The sequence below is a fragment of the Saccopteryx bilineata genome, chromosome 3 (genome assembly GCF_036850765.1).
Source record: "Saccopteryx bilineata isolate mSacBil1 chromosome 3, mSacBil1_pri_phased_curated, whole genome shotgun sequence".
Classification (NCBI taxonomy): domain Eukaryota; kingdom Metazoa; phylum Chordata; class Mammalia; order Chiroptera; family Emballonuridae; genus Saccopteryx; species Saccopteryx bilineata.
Window position 1 is genome coordinate 202,657,770 of NC_089492.1, and position 14,062 is coordinate 202,671,831.

At 38.5% G+C, this 14,062-nt stretch overlaps 2 protein-coding genes and 1 pseudogene across 2 annotated transcripts in view; all 3 read right to left on the reverse strand.

The window, feature by feature from the left end:
- LOC136330942 (guanylate-binding protein 4-like) overlaps positions 1–14,062 on the reverse strand; it is a 221,631-nt gene that overhangs the window by 192,832 nt on the left and 14,737 nt on the right. The window lies entirely within an intron of this gene.
- Positions 1–14,062, reverse strand: part of LOC136330939 (guanylate-binding protein 2-like) — a 28,410-nt gene that overhangs the window by 12,191 nt on the left and 2,157 nt on the right. Inside the window, exons 2-4 of the mRNA XM_066268577.1 lie at positions 4,384–4,587; positions 3,657–3,784; positions 2,630–2,739 (exon numbers count right to left, since the gene is read on the reverse strand). Coding sequence (XP_066124674.1) covers positions 2,630–2,739; positions 3,657–3,784; positions 4,384–4,573 — 428 coding nt within the window. The 5' untranslated portion in view covers positions 4,574–4,587. The remainder of the gene's footprint in view (positions 1–2,629; positions 2,740–3,656; positions 3,785–4,383; positions 4,588–14,062) is intronic.
- On the reverse strand, positions 7,762–9,130 carry LOC136328978 (serine/threonine-protein phosphatase 2A catalytic subunit beta isoform-like; annotated as a pseudogene).

Consider the following 14,062-nt stretch of genomic DNA (forward strand, 5'->3'; position numbering starts at 1 on the left):
GTTTTTTTTTAGTAGAACTGTTTTATGCAGTATTTTCTCCCAAAGCTCAGCTAAAATATTTTTTTCTTAATTAGCTCATACATTCATTAGTTCACTTATTCATTTATTCCACAAACATCTATTGAACACTTACTCTAGGGACTAAGAATATTGCAATAAATGAGAAAATGCTACCATCATAGAGCTTACATTTTATCCAGAGAGACAAGTGATAAATAAGTCAATAAAAATATAATAAAATATGAGATATTTCTTTTGTTTTTTTATTCAGTGGGGGGGGGGCAGAGACTCCTGCAGCATCCAAGCTGAGATCCACCCAGCTAGCCTATTAGGGCGTGATGCTCCGCCCATCTGGGGCATTGCTGTGTTGCTCAGCAACCGAGCTTTTCTTAGCACCTGAGGTGGAGGCCATTAAGCCATCCTCAGTGCCTAGGGCCAACTCGCCCCAACTGAGCCATGGCTGCAGAAGGGGAAGAGAGAGAGAAAAAGAGAGAGAGAGAGAGAGAGAGAGAGAGAGAGAGAGACAAGCGAGAGGGGGAGGTTGGAGAAGCAGACGAGTGCTTCTCCTGTGTGTCCTGACTGAGAATCAAACCTGGGACTTCCATACATCGGGCCTATGCTTATTAATAATAATTATCTTTAAAAAAATAAACCATGTTAAAGGTTAAAGAATAACTGTGTCTGCACATGGTGCTGGTTTATGTGGTTGTACAGGTAAATTCTCTCTGAGGGTATCTGAGCAGAAATCAGAATAAATTGTAGGAGTCAACCATGCACATTTCAAGAAGAAGAAATAACACTTGCTAACCCTTAGATAAGAAATAACTGAGTGTTTCTAACATACAGCAAGCAGGCCAGGGTGGTTAGAGCCAAAGTTCTAAGATGGATAGGGTCCAGACCGTGTAAGCCACACAAAAAAGTTGAAATCTTAATCTAAAATTAATGGGAAGCCATTGGGAAGCTTTAAGCTCAGGGGGGATATGACCCAATGTTGGTCTTTTAAAAGTCGTATTGGCTGGCATTGTATCTATGAGAGGCAAGAGCATAAGCAGAGAGAGGGGTTAAAGAGGTAAATCAGATGAGAGAAGATGGAAGCTTAAATTCGAGTTATGGTATAGGAAGTGGTAAGAATTAGTCAGTGTGGAAAAATACTTATGACAATGGAAATGACAAGACTTACCAACTAGTAGTTTCTAAGATAGGAAGAAAAAAATAATCTAGGATGAATTTTAAGATTTTGAACGAAGAATCTGTGTGAAAACTATGGGAATGTACTGTGATACTAAAGGAGTGAATTTGAATAGAAAAATTAAGAATTCTGGTTTTTTTTACATGTTAAGTTTGAGATGTCTCACCGTCTAAATAGAGATGCCATATAAATGGCTAGATATACAAGTTTGCACCTGAGAACAGTGCTCATATTTTCATACATACATATTATGTTAATTGGCATACAGGTGATACTGATAGCCTGGAAGAGATCTGGAAATCTGGAAAAGATCACTTAAGGACTGAATAGAGGGAGAATAGAAGATACCCATGAATCAAAGAGCTCTAATATTTAAAAGCCAAGAAGATGCAACCAAGAAAACAGGTGTAAACAATGAAGAAGGTGGAATATTAGAAAACGGTGACATTCTAGACACCAAAAGAACCAAGTGTTTCAGAAAAGTAGAAAAGACCAACTATCAAATGCTGTTGAGAGGTCAAAGAGTATGAGAAGTAACAATTAGATGGAGGACCATGAAGGTAATCTTTACAAAAGCTAATACAGGACAATGGTTGAAACCAAATTATAGAAATGTTAAAGTTGTCGATAATGACCAAAAAGAGGTCAGGAGAGTGGAGGGTAAGATATGAGGACATGATAAAACTGAGAGATCAGAGTGTTTGGTAAGTGTCTATCAGTTGTTAAATTTTCTAAAACTACAGTGAACTAGAAAGCTAACATTTTTTAACAAATGAAGGGTGTGTCTTTATAGGAAAGTTGGTTGATGACTAAAGCACTGAGAGATGGTGTAGTCTCAGTGCATGCCTTTCGAAGGAGTTTCCCTTTTTAATGGGAGAAGAATGGGACTGTATCTGGAAGCTGTCATTAGGAGCAAGGAGATTACCTAACTTTTCTGGGACCTGTGACATGCAAGTTATAGGAGAACAAAATCACCACTAAGACCACTGGAGAGGTCTGTAGGGGAAACAATGTCCAGAAGGTATAGACAGAATTCAGTTAAAGGGAAATATTTGGGGAAGATGGTAAGGATACAGAGATTTAATAAATGAGAGTAAAAATTTTAGAGGCTGTTGAGGGCTTGGCAATGCAGGGGAGATTAAGTCTCATAGGGATATACAGAGCCTCGTGCAGCTAAGTGTCTAAGGATCATGTATAACAATCATCTAGTGAAGGAAACAATAAACAAGTAAACAAAAGTATAGTAAAATCTGGTATACCAAAAAGGCATGGATTTGGGGGGGTGATTGAAGTAAAGTTGGATATTTAAAGTTGGATTTCATTATGCTCATTAAGGAGGGGACTTATGAACTCTTCTGCAGTTGCCCATCACTCTATCTCATGAAAAGATGAAGCTGTCATTTTTTAGATTTAGGGTGTTCTGGGCCACACAAAGGATACTGCAGTTGGTCCATGGCCATCTGGTTGATGGTTCCCATGCTGTTGTATACAAAAGTGCTGCTCAGGAGGATGGCCAAGGCAAAGATCCAGGAGTCATTCTTGTTGTCTCCCTAGACATCATTGTAGAAGCCACATAGAATAGTAAGGAAGAGCAACATGCTTTCAGTTCAGATAGATTAATTCTGATCCCAGCTCTGTCTCTATTTAGCTGTGGAAATTTAAGTTAGTCATTTCCATATGCAAATTTCTCCCATCAGTACAATGAATTTGCAAACATTAAATTCATGCTTTTGTGAAATTTAAATGAGGCATTGCATATAAATTTAAGTAAGAGTGAGAGTAATAACTATTATGATCAGGTAATGCATTTTAAGCATATCTCCTGAACATAGATTGTGATGCTATTACATTCCCATGGCATGCCATCGTAAGTTAAAATATACTCCTTTAATAAGAGTTTTGTATGTCTAAGACTTATAAGAGTAATAATGTATAATCCTTTATGAACAAAAACAATGACGTCAGATCTTATATTTTGCTTCTTTTATGACTAGTACAGCTGTGGATAAGATTATTCTAACCATTTTTCTCAGTTCCCATTGTGAAAAGTCAGACAAATTTGTAAAATAGTCAGGTTTAGATGCACCTTCACAGCCTCACCAAAACATTTCTCTATGATACTAATAATGTCATTAGTTATTATTTTATGGATTATATACCCTATTAATTGATCTTATTGGCCACTCTCAATACTTATGTATGTTATATAGCTGAATGGAGTTTAGTGTTTAAGGTATGCTACAGCTCTTAAATTAGCTTGTTATGATCATACTTTACTTTCTTGACATAAAGCTCACTTTGGTTAAGTTCAAAACAGATTTAAGATCAAATGTTGATTGCTACTAAGTAAGTGAAAAAATAATACATTAACAGATAAGTTAGAAGCATAAATCAAGGAATTGGTTGGAGGAGAGTATAAAAGAGCTACTGATCTGACATAACTAAGACTTAAAAGATTCATTTTTACCTTCTCTACATCTCCGAGGCCCTCGGTGTCAAGCAGAACGAGGGTGTATTTCGGCTTCTCAGGATGAGGCACACACCACATCCAGATTCCCTTGGTGTGAGACTGCACCGTGGAACCCAGAGAGAAGCCTGCAGGGGGAGTGGAGATACCAGGACTTAGATTTTTAATACCACACAATTCTGAGAAATCATATAAAGTTAATGACATCAAAATTAAAAAATAAATGAAACCATAATCAGTGTTGATCTTAATCAGAACCAGAAAAATAGAAAAAGTAAAGTATCTAATACAAAATTTAACATTTATTTTACTTTAAAAATCAGTGTAAATTAAATAAAAGACACTCCCCCACAATTGCAAAAAAAAAAAACCCACATAAAAAAAACAACAAAGAAAAGAAAAAAACAGTGCAAGTTTGATATTAATACCAAACATTTTAGTAAATGTTTTATGGTTTATTATTATGTATATTAATTATATTTATTATAAACTTATCCCTCCCAGACAGGCACATTTATACTTTAAAAAGGGAAATGAAGGCAAAGTAAGAAGAGGGAGTTGATGCTTATCCTCCAGAACAGGCTAAGAGTAAGAAGCTCATCAGTAGATTAAAAGGTAGTTTTAATATTCCTCCCATTTCTAACTTTCTCTCCTCGCATCACCATACTCAATGCTGGGAGTGTGGGTAGACACAAGGTCTCAGCAGAGCTTTGCTGGTGTCACTCACCCTTTTTTTTCCCAGCCAGCTTGTTCATCAGGTAGGATTTGCCCGTGCGGTAGAGACCCACGATGGCCACCACCACAACAGGCTGTCTAATGCCAGTCAGGATCTTCAGAGCTTCCTGATTAACCGTCAGCTGCCCTTTAGTGTTCTCAATGAGGCACACTGGGGCTGGCATGTGGCTCTCTGAGGCCATGTCCAGGGTGTCACCTTATCCGTAAGAGAGAAGATGGGATAGAAAACAATTTTTAGTCAGAAGCTGAGCAAGAACTTACAATGTGGACTAAAACTTTATTTTCTGTTCTTGAACTTTTTTCCTTATAGGTTTTAAATAGTCTTATGACCCCTTTAAGCTGTCCTGTAAACTAGTCCACTCGTTTGCTTTTAAAATAATTTTAATTTTAAATTATTTATACTTGCAAAAATGTTGTACAACAAGTATGGAGAGTTTTCTTTTTTCTTTTTCTTTTTGTATTTTTTCTGAAGTGAGATGCGGGGAGGCAGAGAGACAAAAGCCCGCATGAGACTGACCGAGATCTACCTGGCAAGCCCATCAGGGGGTGATACTCTGCCCATCTGGGCTGCTGCTCCATAGCAATTGGAGCCATTCTAGTGCCTGAGGCAGAGTCCATGGAGCCATCCTCAGCCCCTGGGCCAAGTTTGCTCCAATGGAGCTTTGGCTGCAGGAGGGGAAGAGAGAGATAAAGGAGAAGGGTAAAGAAGCAGATGGGCACTTCTCCTATGTGCCCTGGCTGGGGATTGAACCCAGGACTTTCACACATCTGGCCAACGCTCTACTGCTGAGCCAACCAGCCAGGGCCCGGAGAGTTTTCATATGTCATTTCCCAGCTTCCCATAATGTCCATATCTTATACAACCATAGAACAATTATTTACACAAAATTTTAACATTAATATCATTCTATTAACTACTCTACACATCTTTTCTGCCATCACTATTTTCCCCAATAATGTTCTTTTCTGATCCACGACCCAATCAAGACCTTTCATTACTATCATTGTTTCCTTAGGCTTCTGTCATTTTTGACAGTTTCTAATTTTTTATTTTGTCTTTCATGACCTGGACATTTTAGAAGAGAACTGGCCTGTCAGTCTGTAGAATATCTCTCACTTTGTCATTTTGTGATGGTTTCCCATAATTAGATTGAGGTTATGTATTTTTGACAAGAATACCATCTAAGTGATAGTCTGTCAGTCTCAGTGCCTTGCATCAAGGGATTTGTGATGTCAGTATGACACTGATGCTATGATATTAACTTGCTTAAGATTGTGTCTGCCAGATTCCTCCTTTGTAAACTTAATATTTACTTCTTTGTGATTACAAAGTATCATTTGGGGAGATTTTTTGAGACTATGCAAATATATTCTCATCATACTTTCATATCATTTTTAGTGCTAATTTTAGCATCCACTGATTGTTACTGTAGTGTATGCCTATGTCATTTCGTATTTTCACAATTCTGTAAGCATCTATTAATTTGAGTTCTACTTTAAGCAGGAGCTGTCTCTTCTCCATTTATTTGTTTAATCATTCAATTATGTAGTTGTATCAGTATGGGCTCATAGATATTTATTTTATTCTATGGGTTTTAATCCTTTACTATTATTATTTATTTGTTACTTTTAATTTGCCCCATTTTTTTTTTGAGAGCTTCTTCAGGATTGGCTTCCATGTCCTTTTGTCATGCTCCCACCATATATGGAGTACCTCCCTACTTTCTGGCAAGTATTTCATCTTGTATTTTCCCTGATTCAGCTCTAAAATACAGCAATTTTCCCAGAAACCCTGATTCTTTCTTTTGGATAACAGCACTTATTGCCAAGATATCGCATGAGGTGTGTGCATTACTTCTAGGCTTCTCAAAGGCAAAGTGAATATATTATGTATGTGTGTATGTATGTATATATACAAGCACAGGTGTATACACACCTATATTTATTGTTTTGTTTTTAGTGAGAGAGAGAGAAAGGGACAGACAAGGACAGACAGGAAGGGAGAAAGATGAGAAGCATCAATTCATAGTTGTGTCAGTTTAGTTATTCATTGATTGCTTTCTCATATGTGCCTTAACCCAGGGGCTCCAGCCAAGCCAGTGACCTTGGGCTCAGGCCAGTGACCTTGAGCTCAAGTCAGCAACCATGAGATCATGTCTATGATCCTACACTCAAGCCGAAGACCCCACCCTCAACCTTATGAGTCCGTGGTCAAGCCAGAGACCTCTGGATTTTGAAACTGGGTCCTCAGTGTCCCAGATCAACACTCCTTACTACACCACCACATGGTCAGGCTATTTACTTGTTTTTATTTATCTATTTTTGTATAGATCCTTGACTCCTACTGATATTTCAAATTCCAATCCAGCACAACAGAATTTATTCAACCTTTTTCCCTTTCTTTTTTTTTCTTTTTTTTATTTTACTCTTTTTTCCACTTTGAAAGCCTGGCTCTCATTGGTCTATAAGTTTACTTATTTATTCAATCCTAGTATACATAAAAACTAGTCTCAAAATTTTTAATTCATATTTCTGTGATAAATAAATTAACTAGAGTACATTATTATTGAACAGTTCTTTGTGTCTTTAGCCTTACTTATACAGTCAGAACACTGTATACAAAGTTTCTTAGATCAGTTCTTTCCTTCCACATCTTCTTCAGTGTACTGGAATCATTAATTTGTAATGCAGTCAGGTTCATTTGTTACTGCTTCTGTTTCATTTCGGCCTCCTTAAAGTCCTGATTGATTTTGTTTTGTTTTGTTTAAAATGAAGAGTTTATTTGCTCAGTACACCAAATAGGATGCAAGCACTGTCATGACAAACATAAAAAGATATGCAGATTAACATAAAACAGTAAATTAGCTTAAATGGAGGGAAATATCTTTAAATGTTATGACAACATACTCCCAAGAAGAATCTTTCCTTCAGTTAAATTAATTACACATTTCAATAAAATAAAGGGTAATGGATTAAGTCGAAGTTAGCTTGTGATTTTTTTCTTAAAAATAAAATTCCAACTTTATTAATCCATGCTAGTTAAACACTATAACTAAAATTTCCAGTAAGTGCAAAAGGAGATGAAGGGGTTAGTTATGTTTGTTTTTTCTTGAACAGTCCAGAGGACAATGGTTACTACAAATACAGCAGGCAAACTGTTAAGATCAACTGATCTAGAAATGTACTAAGTTTCCATCTCAGTGCTCGTCATTGTGCTAAATGCTCCTCATTAGTATGGCACGTTTGGGTCCATGATATAGTTTAATGCCAAGACAGATCCCAGTTCGTTACAGATACACATAGATTACTGTTTGTTTTGTTTCTAAATATATATATTTTAAAAGCCAGATACTTCCACATTCAAAGGCAGATTTTCCCAGGAGGAATTTATAGGAAGTCGTCTGGGGTGCGCCAGGTAATGTGAGGCTCTTCACAAGGAGGTGCAGGGTCAAACTGAAGGGAGGAATATTTTAAAGTGTCATCTAACTCCATGATAGCAGCCCGGTTTCCACAACAGTAACAATAATTGGGTGCACTGAAAATGGTAACCACATTCCGGTCATGACAGCAATTGTATCCCTCCATTACAAGTTGGTAAGCGTGAGAAACCAGTGTGAGACCACTGGCATGATTAAATGTTTCAGAAATGTCTTTTCCAAACGTGTAGCCAGCACCACGTGGTGAAATGCCCCATCCACCATGATCATCTGGATCTGACCATAACAGATCACACGTTGGGCCCTCATGTGGGATTTCTTGTAAAAAGCCTAGGGCTCTTATGTGATCCAGTGTGTCTATGCAAGGGGAGAGGCCACCGTGGAGGCAGAATATCTGTCCATCTACTAAAGCTGTAAGTGGAAGATAATCAAATAGATCTGTAAAGTATTTCCAAACATTGGCATTTCCATTTCCATTCGTAGGCATTCATCTTTTTTTTAAATACCTAATTTTATTTTATTTTTTTTGACATATTTTTAAATTAATTTTAATGGGGTAACATTGATAAATCAGGGTACATATGTTCAGAGAAAACATCTATAGGTTATTTTGACATTTGATTATGCTGCATTCCCATCACCCAAAGTCCTCCCCCCCCATCCCGTAATCCCCACATTCTTGTCCATGTCTCTGAGTCTCATTTTTATGTCTCACCTATGTATGGAATCATATAGTTCTTAGTTTTTTCTGATTTACTTATTTCTCTCAGTATAATGTTATCAAGGTCCATCCATGTTGTTGTAAATCCGTGGTCCCCAACCTGTTTTTGGGCCACGGACTGGTTTAATATCAGAAAGTATTTTCACGGTCAGGCCTTTAGGATGGGATGGATAAATGTATCACGTGACCGAGACAAGCATCAAGAGTGAGTCTTAGACGGATGTAACAGAGGCATTCATCTTAAAAGCCATATACTTGGGTAATTTGTTGGCTTTTGTGGTTTCCTCTCAATATTGTAATGCGTTCTGGGTAACGCACCTTGAATGCCACAAGAAGAGTCACAGTCTCCACCGAATAATAACTTCTGTCTACATAGTCCCCCATGAACAGGTAGTTTGTATCTGATGATTTTCCTCCAATCCTGAAGAGTTCCATAAGGTCATGGAACTGACCATACACATCTCCACAGAGAGTAACAGGACAATGGACCTCCTGCACAGCGTCCGCACTTGGTTCTCGTTCAGCTGCTCACACTCGTTCAGCTGCTTGACCCTCTTGTCCATCAGTTTGGTGAACGCCTTGTTGTCCCCGGGAGCCCGCTGCCTCAACCCGCCGCTGTCCGCCCCTCCCCCTGCACCCACCCACCCCAGCCCCGCAGCCCGCTCCCAGCGGGAGGGGAAGGAGCCGGGGAGCTCTGCCGTGGAGTCCGTGTCCGCCCAAGCCGAGCGGAGGACCCCCAGCTGTCCTGGCCCGCCCAGCCAGGAGCCCCTAGTCGGGGCGGGGTGTGGAGCATGGCACGGGTCTTCGGTGCACTTTGAGCCGGAGGATGGCCACTCTTGGCTGCCGCCTCCGCCCACAGGCCTCTATGCAGATCCCTCCCTCTTCTCTCTTGGTCTTTTTCTCCCCTCCCTCTGGCTTTCGGTCAGTCTTGATTGATTTTTAAGTATGTATTTATCTTTTGAGTATGTGAAACATTACATGTTTCTAGGATTCAGAATTTCTTATAAAGGTATACTTGGAAAAATGTCACTTCATTTTCCACTGTATTCTTATTTTACTGTTTTTTCTATTCTTACAACTCTATTTTCACCCACCTTTTGTAAGTTTTTAATTTCATTAGTTTCTGGTTTATACTTCTTAGATATCTTTTTCACAATAAATAAATATATGTATATTACTTCATTCACATTTTCTGACATGAAAGAGCACATGATATAGATATTTGGCGATCCCTCCATGTCACTTCACAGAAAACTTTCTTATTCTTTTTAACAGCTTCTTATGTTATAAAGTATTGCACTTCAGATTCTGAAAGGCACTGTACCTCACTCCATCGGGTTTACATAGAGACACTCATTCCATATGAATTTTTGAAAAGTTTTATTAAAGGAGGAGATTTATCAAATATGCCGGCTGCATATGGCTGACACGGGGCAGCAGACCAAAATTGTGCAGTCCCCAAAAATATTTCAGGGGCTGTTTATATACCCTTGATCACACATGGGCGAGGAGAGCATGACATCATGGCACAAGCTGACAACATTTGTTTAGGGGATACACAGAAACATTGAGATTTTCAAGGTAACACAATCAAAGATGTTTACAAATCTTTTAGGGTTCATCTTCACTCACTAGCCTAGAGGTATGTTATTCTCAAGATTCCAGGAAGGAGGAGGAACTATAATCAATGCAAGATGGTATGTAAATTCTGCCTCCTAACTTCGGTTAATTTATTTTAGATTTAAAACTAAATGACCCATTGTTCTTGCAAGCTAGAAACTTCTATATTCTTCTCCCTCCCTTCCCCACAGGAAGGACAGACAGGAAATCCTGACCTTTCCTTCTAGAATATTAATATTAATTTTTCAGCTTTTTGGTACCTTCCAACACTTACTCCATTATATATATACCATAGTTTATCCAACCACTCTTTTATGTAAAGGCATTTAAATTACTTATAATTTATTTAAAATTACAAACAAAGCTGTAATGGATAACCCTGCTGACTTTTTGCATATTTAATTTAATATTTTAGCTTTCTTTAGTATAGATTCCTAGAGATACAGTTGTTGTGTCAAAAGATAAAAATATATGGTTTTGTTATATATTGCTGTTGGTCAAATAAGTTTTTTGTTTTTTTGTTTTTACAGAGACAGAGAGTCAGAGAGAGGGATAGACAGGGACAGATAGACAGGAATGGAGAGATGAGAAGCATCAATCATTAGTTTTTCATTGTGCAGTGTGACATCTTAGTTGTTCATTGATTGCTTTCTCATATGTGCCGTGACCGCGGGCCTTCAGCAGACCAAGTAACCCCTTGCTTGAGCCAGCGACCTTGGGTCCAAGCTGGTGAGCTTTTGCTCAAACCATATGAGCCCACGCTCAAGCTGGTAACCTCGGGGTCACAAACCTGGGTCTTCCGCATCCCAATCCGATGCTCTATCCACTATGCCACCACCTGGTCAGGCAAATAAGTTTTTAAATATGATATATGTTTGCTTGCTTATAGTTTGCATTGGGTGTGGGGGACAAGCTGTAAGCCAGCAGGGTGCTTATAGCCTAAGGCTTAGTTTTAAGACTAAGCTTTTCCCCACACCCTTGACTGATTGTATAATGTGGGGTGGTGCACTCTCATGAGGAATCCCATTATGCCTCAGATAAGTGACTTTGTATCAGAGACTTCCTTGTTTGTATATTAGATTAAAGGTTTTGATTTCTACACTATAAAATGGGGGCAGACCAGGAGCTTGCTCTCTCGGTTCTTGGGATTGGTATTGGAGAGAAGAGCAGAGTAAGGCCACATGGAGGAGGCCAGGAGAAGCAGCCAAGATGGTGGAGTGCTAAAGGAGAAGCCAGTTTGTGCAGAGTTTGTGCAGAGAAAAGGAGATGGGGAACAGAGGTGAATAAGGCTGGTGAGCTAGAAACTTTCATTCTAGGAAACTCAGACAAGTCAGCAGCTTTATGAGCACTGAATGAATGGGTTTTGGAGCCCAGTGTGTGTTTTTTACTTGCCCGCCAAGTGCAAGCTAGGATTAAGGATAATGGCCCACCAGTTCTTGGCTCCATTGTTTCTTTACCAACTATCCGAATTCAATACGAACCTGCATGGGCCAGGTGGCTGTGATAATGGCCGCGGCCTCTGGCCATACAATTGCCAAATTCCTTTCTAGAAAGATATACCAGATAGCATTCCCACCAGCTCATTTTGTATCTAATTTTCCAGAAAATGGAGATATTTCCTGAGTCTCACATCTTCTGACTTCCATTACAAAATTTCCTTTTAAAGTTTTAAAGTTTTTTACCTTCATACATAGATATTTAGACTGAACAAATGTGAGATCTCTGAGCTTAGAGATATAACAATAGACACCCTGCATTGGAGAATGCTGTGTAAAACATATAAATGTACTTTGAAATACGAACACCATACTAACCTAGGTTTGGACTTCATTTCTCCCAAGTCTGTCCCTGAGCAAGGTGTGAGTTAGATACAGTACTCAGATTCTCCAGTCACTTCCTGCTATAACTGTGCAGGAAGTCCCTGAGCTGCCACAGTACATCCTATTTACCCATTCACTGGTTCTTAACCTTTGCTTTGTATCTGCATTCTTTTTCACCCAAGACTTGATATTTCAAATTTTGTTCTTAATCTGTTGATTGTTTACTCAGTTTTGTTACCAGATTTTGACCTCCTGTGTTTGCAAATTGATTCTTTTCTATGTCCAATTTATCTCCTTGCATATTCCTTTTAATTAGTTTAGGTAATGAAGCTACAATTATGAAACATTATCTTAAAAATCAAAGCTTTTTTCCTCCTAAGCTCTATACCAGGTATTTATTCACACAATTTTAGACATGACCAGAGCTTGACGATATGATAATTTTAATCATTTTATAAAGTTACAAGGAAAAAGAATCTTTCTTTAATTATTCCTTCCTTAACTTCATGCTTTTTCTAACCTTTAATACCTCAATCACTGTAACTTGACATGATCATTATATAACATTTGCTAGTTATTAGAGGTACAAACACAGATCATAGGCACCCTTACTTTCACTTTTATCCTATAAGAAAGAATAATTTTCTAACAATTTAAAGTTGATTACTTCTGGCTCAGAAGTAGAGCATTGACTTGGCCTGTGGAAGTCCTAGATTTGATTCCCAGTCAGGGCACACAGGAAAGATGACCATTGGCTTCTCCAACCCTTCCCCTTCTCTCTCTCTCACTCTTTGTCTTCCTCTCCTGCAGCCACTGCTTGATTCAAACAACTTGGCCCTGGGCACTGAGGATGGCTCTATGGCCTCACCTCAGGTGCTAAAATGGCTCAGCTGCTGAGCAACGAGCAGCAGACTCAGGTGGACAAAGCATCGCCCACCCGGTAGGGGGATTGCTGGATGGACTCCAGTCAGGGCACTTGCAGAAGTCTGTCTTTCTGTCTCCCCGCCTCCAAGTAAAAATAAATAAAAAATAAATAAAAAATAAATAATAAATAAATAAATAAATAAATAAATAAATAAATAAAGTTGATTACTTCTGACTTGCTCTTGCTGAGGTCTTACATTTAATAGAATGTTGGTTTTTTCTCCCATCACACTTTCTATTTCTTCAGGGGGAAACGGCAAAAAAAGCCTTCCTTAAATTTTAAGTGTAGGCCCTGGATGGTTGGCTCAGTGAATAAAGTGTGGGCCTGGTGCATGGACATCCCAACTTGATCCCAGTCAGGACACACATGAGAACCAACCATCTGCTTCTTTCCCTTCCCTCTTCCCTGTCTCTCCCTCTTTCCCTCCCTTAGCCAGTTGCTCAGTTGATGACTGTGGGCCTTTGGCAGTTGATTCGAGTATCTGCCTTAGCCACTGATGGCCCTGGATGGAAGTTACTTGGTGGATCCTGGTCCAGGCATATGCAGGAGTCTGTCTCTCTATCTCCCCTCCTCTCACTTAAAACGGTTTTTAAATGTAGTTAATATACAATATTGTAGTAGTTTTTTTATAATGAAGGCCCATTTTCTCTTACAACAATACCCACAGTGACTGCTGACAAGCAGTTAGGCTGTCCAATTTTATAACATGACATATAATTCTACAAAATAGAAATCATTCAACGACTGACTTAGAAAAAGTGGCTGCACAAAGATTTTATAAGCTGCTAAATTACAAAAACTCATTGAGTCTTTTTGCAGACCCCAAGTTGCCTACCTTCTACTTAGCCAGCTCGATGAACATTTGCAATAAAGAATGAAATGGTGGAAAGGAAGAATAAATGTCATTGAAATGCCTATATTACCCAAAGCAATCTATAAATTCAACACAATTCCTTTTAAAATATTAATGGCATACTTTAAAGATATAGAACAAATATTCCAAAAATTTATATGAAATAAAAAAAGAACACAAATAGCCTCAACAATCTTGAAAATGAAGAAAGTGCGAGGTATCACACTACCTGATGTCAAGTTATACTACAAGATCATTGTATTCAAAAAGCTTGGTGCTGGCATAAAAACAGGCA